Source organism: Haemorhous mexicanus, chromosome 6, assembly GCF_027477595.1.
Source record: "Haemorhous mexicanus isolate bHaeMex1 chromosome 6, bHaeMex1.pri, whole genome shotgun sequence".
NCBI classification, from domain to species: Eukaryota; Metazoa; Chordata; class Aves; order Passeriformes; family Fringillidae; genus Haemorhous; species Haemorhous mexicanus.
In genome coordinates this window covers 34,266,336-34,284,925 of record NC_082346.1, presented here as the reverse complement: position 1 = coordinate 34,284,925, position 18,590 = coordinate 34,266,336, and the positions used below count along the sequence as shown (strand labels likewise).

Genomic DNA, 18,590 nt, shown 5'->3' with positions numbered 1-18,590 from the left:
TACTAAGGAATCCCAGTTATCTTAACTGAAAAAAAATTTAAAAGCATAGTAACCTATATGATCACTGCTTTTGTCTTTATGTAAACTAAGGAAATATCCTCCAATTACTTCTCAAGTTTTATTCTATTACTTTCTATATACCACTTGTTTTGCATAAGACTGTAGAGCAGATTTGCCATACAAGTAGGAGTTTCACCTCTTCTTGTCTTCCCTCACGTGATTGGAGACACCTGAATGCATGCCCATTTCCCCATATAAAATCCCATTTAGGCTATGGTAGTTTGAAGTTTACTATAAGGTAAATAGCAAGTCGTGAGGGTGCTGCAGTTCTGCCTCTGCAACAGGGCAGCAGTAGCAGACACAAGCCTTGTTTAAACTTGGCTACTGTGCTGTGAAATCTTTTCCAAATTAGTATTCTTAAGAGAAGTGAGAGAATATGATACTAAAGACAGGTGCTTTGTAATACTTGGAACAGTGAGTAACAACACAGTGTTTTTACTGTGTCAGCCACTAAAATACTCAACAAATAATCTGCAAATACCGAGCTTCCTAAGTTTTCCCAGGCACCATTCCAAGGCTCAGAGAAGGTGAAGCTGGTCTAAGACACTGGTACTAGGTTAATGCTGCAGAAGGGTCTCAGATAACAGTCAAGGAAGATGAGTATAGGTTGTATAGATTTCTCTGAGACACAAAATCAGAGGCGGCAGGAAATGCAATTTTAATATTTTTCTATTATAAATATTAAACCAAAATCTTACAATTTATGTAAAATCTTTACAATCTGTACACTTTTTCAATCTTCTCAGACAGCATTAAACTTTTTCAAATTGCCACAGAGATCAGTTACAACAAAATAACAGATGCTGCTAGAACAAAAAGGTATTTCCAAAACATATATGAGCTAATCTAAAAGCAACTGTATTTAACCTGAATGTAAACAGTAGGCCTGCCTTGTTAATTATGATACTACTCAATCTATTTACTTTTATCTTTAAACAATCAGAATTCATGCTTAAAAATAAATGGGGAATGGTGCTTGTTCTTTCTGCCTTCTTATAAGTAGAGCTGGACCTAGAGAAGGAAGAGGTGAGGGTTTCCATTTGACTTAGCCATGACAAGGTAAATTTCAGTATCGCTGTTTGGTAACATGACTTCTACACAGCCCTTATACATGTGTCTTTTTCCTAACATAAAGCAGCTTGAAGATTAACACAAAGGCAAATGATTTTTTCGGGGTAGCATTGTCAGTTTTAACAGTTTCCCTACAGTCAGGTTCCACTGTTAAGTCTTTCATGCAGGAAAAAGAAAGGGAAAAGAAGGGACTAACAGCACTTTAGAGAGAAAGAAAGAAAAAAAGGGTAGGGGGAGGGTTGGGTGGGGAGGAAGGAGGTAACTGTTAGGGGCTTTGGGCAAACAGAGAACCTGAAGGTACTTAGAGAGCTCTGAAGTTACCCAGGTATCAACTGACTTCTTTGAAGCAGGAAGTTTTCAGCACACATGAAACACTGCACACTTGTTCTGTAAGACATTCCTGCAAACAGATCACTTTTAAATCTTGCAAATTGAACAAGCAAACTTCACAAAGAAACATTAAGTTAGCACTTAGGACTGTACAAATCTGTGGTCATAACTCACTTTGGAGTATTAAGTACCTAGTTATTCAGTAGCCTTTGGGCCAGCTGCTGATATTAGGGAATTTTCCTTTTAACTACAAGGTTTTGTTCATGCTCTCCAAATTCCATCATAATAAAATATATGTATATACACAAACTCTATTCAAATCCAGAGTTTAGACCACCAGTGAGCACCTACCTTGGCTGTACAAGATTTATGACTCTTAGCTGCTCCTCTGAGGTATTTTTTAAGTAAGTGAAAATATATTCAACTTTTATCTTGTTTAATAGTTTTAGAAAAAGACTTTTACTTGTTAAATGCCTATTAGAAATACACCTTGCTGTAGTTCCCTGAAGAGGACAAAATCAAGAAGCTCACAGAAAATGGGCGAACCAAGTTTGCAGGCATGACCTGACAGCCATTCTGATTGCTTCACTGACCAAAGTGCAATTCCATGTTACTTGTTAATAATTCAGGTTTAGTGTATGAGTTTGAAAAGCTGCACAGTCTTCAGAGCTATTTTTTTCCTAAGCATTTCAGTTATTTACAGTAATGTTACAGAAAATCTACTATCACTACCCTTTCTCTCCACTTGTTTTTACTGATACGTGGAGTTGCAAGTACAATCCAATTCCCAAGCAATTTTGAATCACTAAACTGGCAAGTACTTTCAAATTAACTTTTATAAATAAAGCATTCATATACCTGATAATGACTGTAAATTGTGGATGGAATGTATATTTATGCCACTTTGAACACAAAGCACAGATGCTATTGTCATTGACTAAATTTCAACCTATAATGCAACTGGAAACTTAGAAGTGTTGAGCATTAAGTGGACTTTGTTTATGATGTTTGTATGTGTGATGACAAACACACAACTCTAAGTGTACAGATTCTCTTGGAATGCAAATGGAATTTTCAAATCGGCTATTTTGACAAGTAGATTTATCAGTAACTTGAAAGGCTTTTATTTAAAAATATATACACTTTGAGTCTTTTAGTTACCTCCCTCGCACCTTTTACTATACAAAATTTACAGACATAGGAGCACACTCATCTTGACTCTTAATGTAAAGTGCATGTGAAATCCAGGAGAGAGAAAATGGAGAAATCTTGTTAGGAGCTCTGAAATACAGTAGCTATTGCACAGGGATTACTGTACAGTTTCCTTCATAATATGGCTCTAAAGATTCTGCTCAACAATGGCATCTACTTTGACATGAGAGAAATATAATCATTCTTGTCCCATATCTATTGTATGTGGACAACAAGTTACTCCTTAAGCCAAATAAGGGGAATTAAATCTTCCAAGTCATGGCATGGAAGCAGTATTCAATGTCAAGTCTCTACAGTCTCACTTCTGTTACTTTAATAAAGGTACGTGTTTGAGCAGCACAACTTCTAAAGCTCTGAAAGATGTTTAAAAAAAATTGTCAGTTTATCTTAAAGTGTATGGATCAGTCAAATATCATTAGCTTAGCTACTTTAATTTTCTTGTTAATTATTGGAATTAAATGTGACCATTCACTTCATGTTTTTAATTGGTTTCAGCTCCAAGAAGGAATTGTTTTTCTTAATGTAGTTTTTCTACAGTTTTACTTACTCAGCTTTATCACACATTTGTTTCTATAAAACTGAGTTTGGGCCAAATTTGAGGTGACCCAGTCTTATGAATATCTACTTTGTCAGAACATTTGTACAGTAAGGTGTGCTGTGGCAGCCAAGTAAGTCGCTCCAAAATCAATATGGTCTTCAACTTGAACAGAGACTTCAGCAACACTCTCACTCCTTTTAAAAGCAAACCCAGAAGATACTATTTTCATTGCACAGATAATGCTATACTACCTGACAAGGTCAAAATTATTTTATACATTTGGGAGTGCATGTTTAAAAGGGAAATGTGTTGGGTAAAGAGAACATTTCTGCTTAATATCCTTCAGATTCTCTCTCCAGTTCACTTGGTAAGCAGCTTTATCACAGCCCCTCTTTCAGTCTTACATTCTTCCATTCCATAGGAGATTTTCCTCTCATCTGCTAGGAACAGTCTCTGTGTTGCAGACTGTCAGCTACATGGTTTCTTTTCTGGACTGTGAGAGATTCAATTGTTTTGTGTGCCTGTTCCAGCTGGATCTTTAAACCTTCATTGTCTGCCTTTAGAATATTCCTTTCCTAAACAAACAAGAAAAAAAAATAGAGAATTGTATTTTATAGTGCAATTGTTTGAGGACTGCCTGGTTGTATATTTAGGTTGACTGCCATAAAAATAAATTGGTGTAGCTCTCATCAGAACCAGTAACTTATCTGAATATTTCTACAGTCCCTGCTCTACCCTTTTTGTATACTCTGACAACTTTCCACCAGCTGGTATCTGACTCTTGTCCACAACCTGCACTTATCCACCCTCCAGTGCACCTCTCACAACAACAGTAGTCTGGGGAAACAACAACACAGGTCACACTTTACCACTCTACTGCTGCACAAATTGATGTAGCAGAAGCCATTAATTCATAACATCATCTGGTGTTTAGTAATTGAGGTCAGAAGGAGGGAGCAAGGGCAAGTGTAAATTACAGGGCTCACATGAATGGGACATTTTAAAGAATACGTTGTTACAAGTCACATCCATGCTTCACATCCTTGTTGTATTGAATATACTCTTGATTGAAAGGGAAGTGGTTTGTACTAGAAGATTGTCTTAATCTTGGTCTTAATAAACCACTCATCTTTGATAAAACATGAGTTCACTTTATCAGCACCATGGGATACTTTCAAAGTTATAGTCATCATTCAAAGATTAGACTGTGGTCCTGTGGTCATCACAGAATAGTGATAAATATTGAGTAAAAAGTATGAAAATAAGTCTTTGTTCCTCGTAATTGTAGCTGGATCCATCGTCCATTAGTTGCACCTTTGGAATTGTAATTGTCTCTCTAATCTGTCTGGAGAGGAGTTTGTACAAGCCTGAATCTGGGCCTCATGTTGGAGGTGACACAGTGTTATGAATAGCTATTTTGCCAGAACACTTTAGAGTAAGCTGAGACACAACGGGGCTGATGCAGGTGAAATCTAGCAGAAAGTATCCTGTCCACAGCAAAATTTCTTGGTGGTCCTTACACTTGTCAGTTGAACAAAAGCAGAGCTCCCTACCCTCTCAGCCCCATATATCCTGTCACTTGGGGGGAGCAGAGGCCACCAAAATCAGGAAGAAATTCAGAATTATGTTCTTCATTTTATGGAGTAACATTCTGTCCTGAGTGATTGGATTATGTTCACATTCTAGAACAGACAGGGATCAGTGTGAACGTCTTCAAAGCCCTATACTAGCACTAAAAATTATCATTTAAATGAAGCATTGCTGGAGGTTAAAGTGGCTAAGATTTTATGATGCCATTCATGGATTGTTTAATTGCAATTAAATTGGCAACCACTGGAGTAAAGTGACACCCTTCCACCCAGCCACTCCCCCACACATCAACCACTTGACCGTACTGTTGTGTAAAACAGAATTTGTTCCATCATGTATGTACCTGCTCAAGTTCCTGGTAGGAAGGTTTACAGCTGTGATGCTCCTCCTTCATTTTCTGGCTGGAGTCCTTGTTTTCCCATTTAACAAATGCCTTTCGGCGGCCTAGAATTGGGCTTGGAAACGTGGATGCTGGAGCTGCCTGGAGATAAGGATTTTCTGGCATCCTGTGTTCTTTCTTCTCTCTCCGCTTACGAGATACTTCACCAGCCAGCAGTACAGGATCAGTCTGTGTACTTTTATGAATCACAGCTGGTTTCAGTCTCACTGAGATTTTCTGAGCTGAGGAGCCCATGAGCATAATGGTTCGATCCTTGCTGTCTTCACTGTGCTCCATTACTTCTCCATTAGGAAAGGTGAATGATCCTTCTTCTTGTCCTTTAAAATATATATGGTAAATTGAGGCAAGATCTTCTCCGAGAAAAGGAGAAACAGGAGGCACAGTAATTAAACATGATTTTAATAAATAAAGCATTTATTCCTTACTGACTTTTACATTCATTGCTCTCCAAAACAGGTGCCATTAGAAGTTTCTCAATGTTGTGTCCCTTGAAACAACTCTTAGCCCTGTCTCAGTAACACAAATATGGATCAGTAAGAAGAAAACAGGAGTGGCATCAAGGTTAGCTTGAGAAAAACTCTGATATGGGTAAGAGGTGGTTAGTACATAGTGCTGCAGTCATTTCAGACACAATCACAGAGATGCACATAGTATCAAGAGAAATGGGCTGCATTGAGCTCTACATATATGCTAACAGGAAGCCTAAGGTGGAATCCAGCAGTATGAGTCTTAAATATACCACAAAAGATTGATAATCAAAGGGGCAGGAAGCAGATTTGAAGAACATTAAATACAGGCAAAGAACAGGAAAGAAATTCAAAAAAAAGTGGATATGCAAAGAGTTGGAACATCAAAATCAAAATAAAAACAGAAGTAGCCTGGTGTTTTTCAAGGACAACATACCTTCTTTGGAAGCCTACACAGTAAAAAAATTTTATACAGTTTGTTTGATATAAGGAGAAAAGAACAAAGAGGTGTAGATTTTTCATTTCCAATTCTGTGGAAGATGGACAGATAGATAGGAATTAGAGATTCAGCTACTGAAGTGGAAAAAATAAAGACAATTAGCTGTTGGCTCTCCTAGCACAAAGATACATAGGAAAACTGGCTTTATGAACTCCACATTAAAATTTGAGTCAGAATTGTAACACTGCAGTAGTCAATGTTACAACCTGCTAAAAAGAAAGACTTGCTTGTCACAAGGTGAGAGAGTTAAGGAAGCCTGTTAGCTCTTCATGTCATATGGCATCTAGTTCTCATGAGAGTCTGGCAGAAGATTTACTCATTATTTGGTGGAATTTGTGCACCATACATTGTGTAGTGTGACTAGAGATCTCCAGGAAAGGGAGTCCATCCTTAGTCTGGAGCAGGAATGGTGTTACTTGATACAAGCTAATATACATCTCTTTCTAGCTTCTATGTAGATAAAACATTGCAGTTAACTTACAAAACCTAAAAGGATGCTATACAACAGCTTTAAAAGAAAAGGGAGCAAAGAAAGGAAAGATTATCTACATATTTTGATATTTTCTCACCATGGAATTGCTCTTTAACTCCTACTGGGCAGAGGCTTGATGCAAGAGCAGATGTTGGGCTGTTGTCTGCAACTGAAATTTTGGGTCTTCTCTTGCACTCTATCACAACCAGGTCTTTGCATTGCTTGTGACAGTTCATCCCACAATCTGTAAAGAAAACAACATTTACATGATTCAGTGGCTCTGGTGTAGCATCTAAGGTAGCTCTGACACTACTGCCCTCCTGGGAAGCAGGAAGCCTTCTCTGGTGCTCTCCACGTGCATTACCTGTAACAACATACATCTGTAAAACAACATCCCTTTGCTGTACATGCCTAAAACTCCTTTTCATTATGAAAGTACAAAATGGCACCATTCAGCCACATAAGTGCTCTGACTGTAGGAGCTGCAGAGAAAGCTGATACCTGTATGAGGAAGAAAACTGTAAAACAGGTGTTAGGAATGTGCTGCACAATATTCACAGAATGGTGATGTTTGTGTCCAAGGGTCTGTTCCCAAACCCTCTGAATTAAGTCATGTCTTGCAAAGCATTAGAGCTGTCAGTTACAAGTTCCTTCATTCTCTTCATTTCTTGTATCTGTCATACTATTCTAGAATCAGTCTTGTCCTCCCTGGGAGGTCAGATTAAATGGGACCATAGATACAGCCATGAATCTCAGCATGATCACAGGTTTTTGTCATTCCCTATCAATTATGGATTAAAATTAACAAAGTATAAAGTACTTTACCTTTGCATCTGTATCCTTGTTTAATGACTCCCCACAGCTGAAATTCAAACAAAGAAAAAGCCTACGTATTAATATATTTCTCTGCATGTTTGCTACCCCCAGATTAAAAGCTCTACTCTTTTCTAATATCTGAGCACTTGCAGAATATCTTGTTTTCCTTCACTTCTAATCATAATGTCAAAATAGAACTATTTACCCCTTAAGCATAAGGTGAATAGAATATTTTATGTGTCAATGACAAAATATCTTGAGCTAATCTACTGACTACATCAGCAGATGTGGCAGTTCCTCAAGAAGCTGTGGAGCTGGAGTAGATGGAGAATTCTTCTGTCTCAGCACTCTTGTATGATCTCAGCTGAATGGAAGATTGGTAGGAATTTATAACAGTTTTATTAAACCTTCTGTGCCTCAGGCAGAGGCATGTCATGTCTGTATCAGGACATGAATTCTAGCAGCCCCAAGGAGGGGAAGGCTCTGCATTTGGAAGTCTTGCCTGAGACTGTTTTTGGTGACATAACCAAACCCCACAAAGTATGAACCATGTTTGAACATACTGGCACTGCCAAGAGGGGAGTAAAGGGTACCTTAAACATCTACAGAGGCAGAAGTCTGGTGTTCCCTGATGTTTTATATAGATCCATTTCTGTATATGACACAAGGCAATTATGAGATAAAAAAGGCATAATTCCAAAGAAAGTTAACATAATTTACTAAAAAGTAAGCTTACAAATCCAGCACAGTTGTCGCAGAAAGTGGGCCTTAAGTAAGTGGTCTCTTGGAAGTTGTGAGAAAAGCCAAGTCCTAATTTGGAATAGATTGAGCTAGCCCTCATAAAGTAAGCTGTTATTTCATCCCTGCTAATCAGACCTTCCCTGGAAATAAACCAGAAAAGTTGTTTGTGAGACACAGATTTCATTAAATGCATAAGGAGACTTAAACATCTTTTTCTTCACGTTTTATAATAGCAATAGCTTAATACACAAAAAACTAAAGTGATCTCAGTAATCTTGCAATGGCTTCCAAGATATACAGAAGCTTGTCTACACATTTAAACTGCAGACGGACAGGATAAATGGAATATCTGCATATGTGATGCAACCTCAAAACTACTTCATACTAAACCTCTGAGAAATCACTACTGTATTTTCCCATGCTCTAATATGTTAAGAAAAATATACCTGATTTTATCAAAATATACATTTTTCAACTCTCTATTTTTAAGGGACATCTTTATCATAGGAAAATTCTTTAGCAGTATATACTGGATATAATTTGAAAAATGTTTATTTTTCCATTGTCTATTTTTCCTTCTAAATGAGCTTGGATACCACTGCTATAAGGCCAATGAAGATGTCCTTCACAACACATTTAGAAGATGCTTTTGTCAGTTATGTTTTCACTTCTGTCTGTGCCTGAAAAGGATGCTTTTAACAGCCTAATGGTAACGTACAATTTAAACACAAAACCTGCTTAATCTCTCCCAAGACAGATGCTACAAAGTTGGTAAGCAGGTACTCACCAGTCCTTAGCCATTACACAAAACGAGAATGGGAAACTGGCAGCAATCTTTTCAAATTCTTCCTGGGAAATGTATCCGTCCTGATCATGGTCATAATTTTTGAAGACAGACTGTGCAAGGTAACAGCAAATAGTTTACAATGAGGATGGTCTGAATTACCACTTTAAAAAGCCTCCACATTATTTATGGATTTCATCTCCCATCTTCTCCCAGTGTCTATTAAACAGTGCAACAATCTAATTGTGTTTTTTGCTGGAGACTAAAAAAGCATTATGATTTCTCGGTTTGCAGCAAAACATAGGTAAGTCCACATAGGCTGGACTAAAAGCTTCACAACGCAATGACAGCTGTTTTTTACTTCTGCTTTAAGACCACTGTGTCCAGGCTCACATATACAACTTGTACTAATGCTCTCAATAGTGGTTTCTGTAGCCAAATCAGTGTAGCTGCCTAGCTTATTTTATTGGGTCAGTGTTATGAGAAAATCAGTTATAGGACAGAATTGTCAGGCAGACACCTATTTCCACTCATGGAATGTATTACTGTTTGTCACTGGCCACAAGCCAAGGAGCAAACCCAGAACAAATTTTAAAATAGATTCCAAAACAGCATGTATCAAAGGATGCCTCAATATAAGATATGCTTAGAAGGAAAAGAGATGAAGCAGGCAAGCAAAGATGAACTCTTTACATCTCTACCTCCATCAGTTTTGGAATCACTTTACTTAGTGGTTTCCCATAAAGCAGGGGCTAAAGAAAAAAGAAAAAGAAAAAGCAATTGTTGCGTGTAACAAAGCCACTGAGAGGCCTCCTGTCAGACTGCATCAGTAACATGATGTTGGAGGCCCTGGTAGAAATGGACTCCCTGGCTCCCTGAAAGAGTGCCTCTGCAAGTACACAAACCAGCATTCACACCTCCTGCTGGCCCTTTACCCACTGAAGGAACTTCCATCCGTGCCCCATGGCTGCTGCTGCTATTTACAGGTAGGCAAAAGTATCTGTTTGTGAGGACAGAAGTCCCATCCCCATATTTTCTCAAACCCTGAGATAAAGGCTGTAAGGATTTACAATAATATGAGGTGCACTGGCCAACCTTACTTACATCTACCATCCTCTGAACGTGTTTGCTGATGGTTTTTGGATCAGGTTTTGGGGCCACTCCTGAGGCCCAGTCTGCAACTACTGGTGGTTTGGAAGGTGTCATAGGCTTAAAAAAATTGAAAGGAACTTCATTAATACCACATGGAAAGATTTTCAGTATTACACTTCTTCCATTTGTGACAGTGGACTGTGTGACACAAGACTGCAGAAATGACCTGTTGGACCCAACATCACTCTTTTGGTAATTACATGGTGGTTAAGCTCTTCCTTGAATTGTTCAAATGAGCAGTCATTCCCTAAATCGTCACAGTTCACTGACAGCCCTGTAAAATCACCATCTTTTCCATATTAATAAAACAGGAACAAAACTACCACATAACACTCATGGATTTCATCATTTGAATCATATAAAAATTCTCCATTTGAATAAAACAGTATAAACTGCCAAGATTAAGACTGATGTCATGTCTCTACACAGCAACTTCATTTGTCTTTGTGTTCATATTATAAAACCTGATATGGTGTCAACTCTGCCATATATTTCACTTTAAACTTCATCATTTGTGCTTTAATAGATTTCATTTCAGTCTACAAAGCTAAAATGTTTTCAGTTAATCATATAACAAAATAAAATAATAAATTGAATGCAAGAGATAAAATTTTCTTTTAAAAAAATCCTGGTTTTAAATTACAGTCACTCATAAAAGCCCTGCTTTTGTAAAGAATCTGTAAAGGCCCTTACAGCAGCTCGGTGACTTCGTGGCTCTCGTGCATACGAAAGTTCATAAATTTCATCTTCTGTGTAGTAAAGATCAAGGGACAGCTGAAAACAAACACATTAGTTTAATCCCAGAACAGTCACTACTACTTTATAAACTTGCTGCTGGATTGTACTCATATTTTTTGGTGCATTATTTTTTAATTTAGATTACACCTAGGAAAAAAGGAACTTGAGCTGCACAGGTGCTCACAGTGATTTGAAATATGTCCAATTCTACATTACAGACTGTTATTGCCATTATTGGGAAATCTGTAACAGGGAGTATTGGGAGTTCAGAAGCTCCTGCATTGAAATGAAGTATTTCTTCTCATTTATATCCTGTTATATATACCTGCATGAAATTATGACCTAACTTCTACATATTTGTAATAGCCGTTTTTATAAAACATTATTTAGAAGAAAAAGTACTTAGAATAATTTCAAACAAAACATTTAAAACTAATAGGAGAAAGAAGTAAGAAGTTCAACATTTCACATAGCTGTATTTCAGGCTCTGGGCATGTGTGCTTAATCTTACACGAGGGTGCTCCCAGACAGAACAAATAACCTCAGGCACATTACCATTTTTATCGATTAGCTTTTTCCTGAAACAGGGCTGGTAACCAGAAAGTGGAAGCAGACTATCTGGTTTTTCCAAGATGAGATACTTGTTAAGGCCAAACAAAACTGAGTATAAATAAGAAAGGAAGATTTGCTCTTTTAATAGAGGGTAGTATTTTAACTTACTAGGAGAAGCCAAAACTAGTTTTAACAATGTCCTAGGTAGGATCAATTTTTTTAATAGCATGGCATTGACTAGATAGGACTGGGAGTGAAATACATCAACTACATTTGACTAATGTTTATGTCAGACAGTTTCTTAAGTGTCAGAAGACACTTGACTAGAAATGCTGTATCTTGAGGGATTGAACTTTTGTGTGCTTTCTTTTTCAATACAAGGAATCTTCCTTACTGAAAGTATAGGGAGTAATACAGTGAAGTAGAAACAAACATTTCCTTCCCTTATAGAAATAATTTGAAGCCTGCTGCTGAACTGGCACCTCCACCCTTGCTGCCACATAAATCATCACCAGTTTCTTCTCTTCTATTCCTGTACATTTCCCAATTGGGGAAAAAATATTACAATTGTATGTATTCATAATTAGTTAATTAATGGAATCCTCTATTTAGTTATTTGATAGGTATATGACATTTTTAATTGGATATATTTATCTTTTCTAACACACTTACTGTAAGCAAATGAACAAGGTCCATATTAGCCTCCAGGGGAAGAGGCATTTCCTGGAGTTGTATCAGCTCATCTATGTGGTTATACAGAGAATATAGTTTGTACACATTAATCTTTTTGTCCTCCAAGTAGTCTGGCATGCCCTCATAAAGGGATATCAAGTCTTTCAGGTGGACCCCAAGGATTGGGATCTTAAAGTTACTGCACTCATTATAGGCACGTCGGTAACTATCATAATTTCTGTAAGATGAAAGCAATTCTGTCATTTCATTAAACACCTAAAAATAAAAAGAAAACAAAAAAAATCAGCATTGGTTACCGTTTCTGTTTTTGTCATACAGCACAAGAACTTCCCATGTTATTGTTAAGGAATTTACTCACGACTCTTGAAAAAAATTTTAAAACGTCGAATGAAATCTAGGTATTCTAGATTTCCTATACCCATAAATTAGGTATGAATATGTAATTATAGAGGTTTAATATATAGTCTAATCTATAATGCTGGTCTCCTTACACTCCCCATTTAGTCAAATGAAAAGAAATATGATTTTCTCAAATCAGGGGGATCTGAATGCCGTCAATGTGTAAGCATAGCACAAGCTCTCTGACATTCATAAGAGCAGCCATCTTCACATTCGTAGGTGGAATGCATTTTCAGATGGAATTGCTGAAGAGGTCCTGGCAGTGAAACCCTGTGCTGTACCATGACCCCATCACGATGTGATCAGAAGTCATGCTATGGTTCAAGGTGACATACCTGTCTTTTTAAGAAAATTTTTCCCATGGAAATTAATTAGAAACAGTATCTTGGGTTTTTTATAAAGGCCAAAACAATCTTCAGTCTACCAGTATAAACATTTCCCTTGTTTAAAATTATACAGGTACAAAGTTGAAATCATTAACATAATAAAATCAATGGACTAATGTTTTCTCTGGGAAATTCCTGCCAAAGTTCTCCACTTGTAACCTTTACAAACTGTTTAAAGTAGTTAAGCCTCAAAGTGTGTTTTCAAGTCACTAATTACCAGACTTTTATTACCCGCTTTCTTTTAGCACCTGTATACAATTTCTTGAAACAAAGTTATTTAAACGATGCGCACACATGCAGACCTTAAAATGACAAAATTTGAAAAACATGTCTCTAAAATAAGTTTTCTAACTGATTTTATAGATTATGATAGCTGTAATCATTTCCACTGGGAGGTCACACTTCAGGTCTTTACTCCAGGTATGCACTGTTCATTTAGGTTGATCATACTGTGATCAAAACAGGCTCATTCGATACCTTCATGGACTCTTTCAGGCCCAAAAAGAAGAAAGTATCTTATTCTCTTAAGAAGTCTCTTAAGCCACATGAATGCCTAAGAAGAATTGCTAAAAAATATGCCTTCCTTCCCTTTTTAATAGCTTTCATTGGTATTTCACAAGAATTTAACTGAAAATTAAAACAGATTCCTAACAGTCCACCACACTATGTGGGCATTAGGGCTAAATTTTTCAAGTCTAAATTAAATAAAACCTGCCAAATGGAAAGATCAGATGAACAAAATCAGTCCTTCCAAAGTGCAGAGCTCTGTGCTAGCATTTTACAGACTAAGGATGATCAATATTACTACAGAAGACAATAGTTTGGTTTTCAAGTGTTCTAGGATCCAATTCTTTGTTTTCATGTCTGAATATTATTCTGTACAAGTGCATGTAAATGAAAATGCAGCTCATGACATCTGAGACTAAAGGAGAAACCTTACAGAATCTATACAAGTCTTGAAGAAAGGTGGGGTTGCAAGAAGTGTAGGACTAACTGGTGATGTAGAAATAAAATAATAAATAAAAACCCTTCCAAACAAAAGAAATTTTTGTTCTGTCTTTCCATCTTATCCAAAGAAGTAAGGTTACTTTTGGTGTGTGAAATGACAAAAAAAGTTAAAGGTTCTCTTATTTGTAAAACTTAGAGGAGCAATACTAACCTTAATTACATCATGAGGAACACATGAGCTTGTTTCCTTGAGCCTGGAAATGGAACTGTGACAGAGACCTCCTATCACTGCCATTAATGTGTTAAAATTCTGCAGCTGGTGGAGCTTCTGTTCACATTTAAAAAAAAAAAAAAGATCAGTATAATTTAAAGGTTCAGGTTGTTCAACGTGCACACCCAAATTTGAATTTCCTCTGTTGTCTTCCTCCTAAGTCTTACAAGTTTGTGTCATTTGACTTCATGTATTTTGGTGATAAGCTGTGATTTTACTGGGTGTAACATGAACTTACTCTACTGTTATTAAATCAAATATTAAATTTTCAGATACAGTAAGTCTTTAAAGTACCTCCTCAGTACTTCCCCCTTTTCCCACAGTCTACCACAAGTAGGAAACACTGCCTATTATCTTGGTTATGACTGCAGTTGAATTAGTATGCAAAGAATACAAACAGGACCATAGCTCTCCTTTTATTCAGAAAGGTGTTTCTGGTGGAATGCTTCTAATTACAGCCAAAGCCATGAGAGATGCTCATGCTTTGGAAAGCTTCACAGCCACACCTGGCAATCTCACATGCTGATTCAAAAGCAAGTCTAGTTTTACAGTGAGAATAATTTCATCAGAATGAACATGAGAAAGTCCTGGTGCCATGACTCTAATATCTGAACACTTGGTAAGACAGCACACACACACACAAATGCACAGGTGGTGTGCATGAACCAGCAGACCAGCGCCAACACTCCCAGCTCACCCTACAGTAATAGTATGGGAAGAGCAGAAAAAGAGCTGCATCAGAGAAAGACAAAATAAGCCCCAAACATGCTAGATTTTAACTGACCTGTGCAACATGGATAAACTTGATGAACACTTCAGCCCGAAGCTGTGGTGTTGGTCTGCTGAGAACCATTAGCTGCACCCACTGAGAGATACCATTGCAAAGAGAAATTGATCTTTCCATTGTTGGGTTCTCTTTCACACAACTATTCACAATGTAGTTCTGATAATCTGAGAACTTGAACAAACAAAAGAAGCGTAAATGAAAATTCATGTAGTTTCTTATGTCTCATGATCTGTGTGTGGACAGAGGTTTGCTTTGCAAATAAAATAAACCATATATTTCTATCCATAAAACTGAAATCTTTCCTTTGTAAAAGCTTTGTTAAGTTCAAAGCAGGGGCTTCCACTAATTGAATTAACTGAAAGCTTCTTTTTGTCATATCTCAGAAGTCTTGGCTCTTAAAAATCCCAGGAGGAGTAGAACTGGGGCTTCCCTCCCAGCCTCAGCAGCTTCATATATTCATTGACTTCTATTGGGAAGGTTAAACAGAACTTAAATTGTAATCTAATAACTCAGTAATAGTTTAAGGGAGTTCAGTGGTCAGTTTATGTATTCTGTATCTGGGGCACACTTCTGAATTAAGCTACATTAATACAAAAAGCAAGTTGAATGGGATTAACACGAAACTGAGATAAAACCCTTAAGACTGAAGGCTGCAGACTCCTTAATACTTTTAATACAGCTAGTGAGCTTATTTAATCAAGACAATCTAAAATGGTTCAGTAGATACCTGTAACACGCTTTTTTTTTTAGCCATTCTTAAATTAAAGAGAATAAATAACTTGCTTTTGTTGATGCAATTCTTGTCCATTCTGTTGATTTACACATTAACAGGAATACACAAGAATTTCAATCATCAGAAAACGTGACATGGGATTTTTACATCTATTCTTTACTATGACCACTAACATCTTACCAGAAACACTCATACACACTGTAAGAGATATACATTCCTTTCCACAGGAATATGTGGAATAGCATTGATCTTTAAGCAAAGGTCAGGCTGTTTGTTTCTTATACTCCCTCTCTCACCTTCTTGCAACTTTGTAAATTTTTTCCATTTAATAAGAACTACTAGCACTTTCAAAGCTGATGACAGCAGACACCTCTAGATTTGTCCTTATTATATTAAAAATTGAAGAAATATTAGTAATAAGTAGAGCAGTCTCTGAGATTACATAGTACTTACATTACAATTATTCTTTGAATTTTGAATCCCAGCCAGGTTGGCTGGATCTTGAAATTTAAGCAACTACACTATACAGATAGATCATTTTTTAATAACTGACTACATAATTATGAATGTCATAGCGGTTTCAGTACTACTATGAATCAGTTTATATTTTTTTTCTCAGCAGTCATCTCCTTCAGAAAAGTTTAGGGTTTTTTTAAATTCTGAAAAAATTAATCTCTAAAATGCTACTTGAAAGTTTTGAATTAATTGTGGTACACAAATAATTTGAGGTCAACTATAACAAGTTCGTTAGTGGCAGATGCAATATTTAAATACCTAAACTACTTTAGTGTAAGAGTCTGTTATTGTGATGATTAACTTAAGAGCCTCAACAGGAATCCAGAATCCAGATTCTTTCAAAAGACTGTGGCCTCCCTGTACTTTACGACTAGAGATTAAAATACTTTCCAAACACCAGCATGCCTCCAGTCCTTGCTCTGTGAACAGCACTCCTTGCATTTTAATTTGCTGCAAGATAGATGGTATCTCATGGAAGATTTTGCTGTATGCTGTGTATGTGATCAAATATTCCCTTCTGACTTTCAAATGTCCAAGCCTGTAAATAGTTATTCCAGGGACTAATAACACAGCAGGTAATTTTCAATCTTTCTCCTGGTATATGATGCCACATTTGAAAAACAAAAGGATTCTGCGGTTTAGCACACCATGAACATATTCTGCAAAGATTTAATTAATATAGCTAATTATAAATTACATATCATTTTCTGACCCAAAATCTTGGTATGCTCAATTTATAGAAAAAATATGCAGGCACCCTGCATATGAAATGTATACATGCATGTAGTAACTGTTGGAACTCCATGGCACATCTGACACTCTGACTAAAACCATACTTGTTACACTCATTAATTACCTTACATCTGCACAGAGGTTTTGAAGATGGTAAGTTATATAAGCTTTGCATATTATTACTGCCTACAGGCAGCAATCTGTGCATGACTTCAGTTCTACAGCTTTTAGAGTTTAACACAAAACACAGAGTCATGTACTGACACCAGCTCAAAACAAAGTACATGAAAACATGACTGTGAAATCTTCCACCATCTAGTGAGAGCCCCTTTTCTTGCATAGGTTCAGCTTCATATTCTAGTGGTACCAAAAAAGTCCAACAAAACCAACTAAGTAACAAGCAACAGCAAAAAAAAAGAAAAAAACACTGAAAAAAATCACTTTGCTTTCAGTCTTGTTATCACACAGACTTTGCAACCCTCCTAGATTTTGGTCCCTAACATTCATTTTTCCATGTGTAAACTGTATCAGGTTTGAAAAGAGGCGATATTGTAGCATACAATGATGCAAGTGAAGCCAAGGTGCATAGGGAAGTTTGCATCTTATCAGCTACAAACGTTACTGAGAAAATAAATCAAATTAAAGAAAAAATATCTTAGATAAATCCTTAAAAATTGTTTGTGTATATGAAAGCTTGTATAATAAAAATATGTTTAACTACTTTATATCAAAAATGGCATTTTCTAAAGTGCTTTCTTATCTCTGGTCTTTATTATGTTATGAACAATCAAAAAAGACAAGCAGAGTCCAGTGCCCATCTTCAGTGCAGTCAATTAATCACCGCACAGGATTGCTGCACTGTTCACTACAGCCACAGAAGGTTTGCAATATAGGAGAATATTCCAAGTTTCCTCCATCCCATTTCAGCCTGATTACTGATTTGAGTCAAAGGAAGCTTCTTGTGCCCAATGGCATCCCTTGTTCTAGCAAAACGAGCTTCTTTGGAACGTTTTCTCCTCTTCCTTCCAACTGATCTTGCCCCAACTCTCCCACAGTTGAGGTTCATTCTCTCACCCATATATGTTTGTAGCAGAAGGGTAGCTACTCAGAATCTAAGTTACACTGGCCACCTTCAATACTAGTAAAGTAAAAAAGTCTGGAAAAAGACTCAGCATGTCCAACATCTTGTACGGCAGAGCTGATCCTGTACTGTTACCTCTGCCGTATTTCCTACGTCTTCCCCATATTTGCTTAATATAAATAAATAATTACATAAATACATAAAAAATAACTTACTGATATTCTTCTGAAAGATTTAAACTCAAGATAGGTAAGGTGGTCTGACAGCTCCTCTGGCTCAAGGTGATCAAAAAGAAGTGAGACTTTCCGTTTCTTACTGGTGTTGGCCTTTACACGCTGTGTCAGCTTTCTAGACCAGTCCCTAGAATTTCTTTTAAAACACAATTACTGCAAGTTATTTACTGAAAAGCAAAATTTTCCTCTTTCCCTAAGTCAGAGGTAACATTGTTTTTATGCCTTACTGCAGTAAAAAGTGAATTATTTGAATTTCAAAACAGAAAACTGCTTTTCATGCATTAGAGATTATATGACAAAATATTATTGTAAGTCTTTATTGTATTGATGTAGCACTTTAAGTACAATACAACTATCTTACTAAACAGCATGAGAGTCGATATAATTTC

At 36.7% G+C, this 18,590-nt stretch overlaps 1 protein-coding gene across 1 annotated transcript in view; it reads right to left on the bottom strand.

Annotated features, from left to right (window-relative positions):
* Window positions 1-694: 694 nt before the first annotated feature.
* Window positions 695-18,590, bottom strand: part of RASGRP1 (RAS guanyl releasing protein 1) — a 37,953-nt gene continuing 20,057 nt past the window's right edge. The window contains exons 6-17 of the mRNA XM_059849800.1: window positions 18,184-18,337; window positions 14,904-15,077; window positions 14,060-14,176; window positions 12,095-12,370; window positions 10,826-10,906; window positions 10,085-10,189; window positions 8,984-9,093; window positions 8,192-8,336; window positions 7,465-7,501; window positions 6,737-6,883; window positions 5,145-5,518; window positions 695-3,786 (exon numbers count right to left, since the gene is read on the bottom strand). Of these exons, the coding sequence (XP_059705783.1) occupies window positions 3,652-3,786; window positions 5,145-5,518; window positions 6,737-6,883; window positions 7,465-7,501; window positions 8,192-8,336; window positions 8,984-9,093; window positions 10,085-10,189; window positions 10,826-10,906; window positions 12,095-12,370; window positions 14,060-14,176; window positions 14,904-15,077; window positions 18,184-18,337 (1,855 nt within the window). The 3' untranslated portion in view covers window positions 695-3,651. The remainder of the gene's footprint in view (window positions 3,787-5,144; window positions 5,519-6,736; window positions 6,884-7,464; window positions 7,502-8,191; window positions 8,337-8,983; window positions 9,094-10,084; window positions 10,190-10,825; window positions 10,907-12,094; window positions 12,371-14,059; window positions 14,177-14,903; window positions 15,078-18,183; window positions 18,338-18,590) is intronic.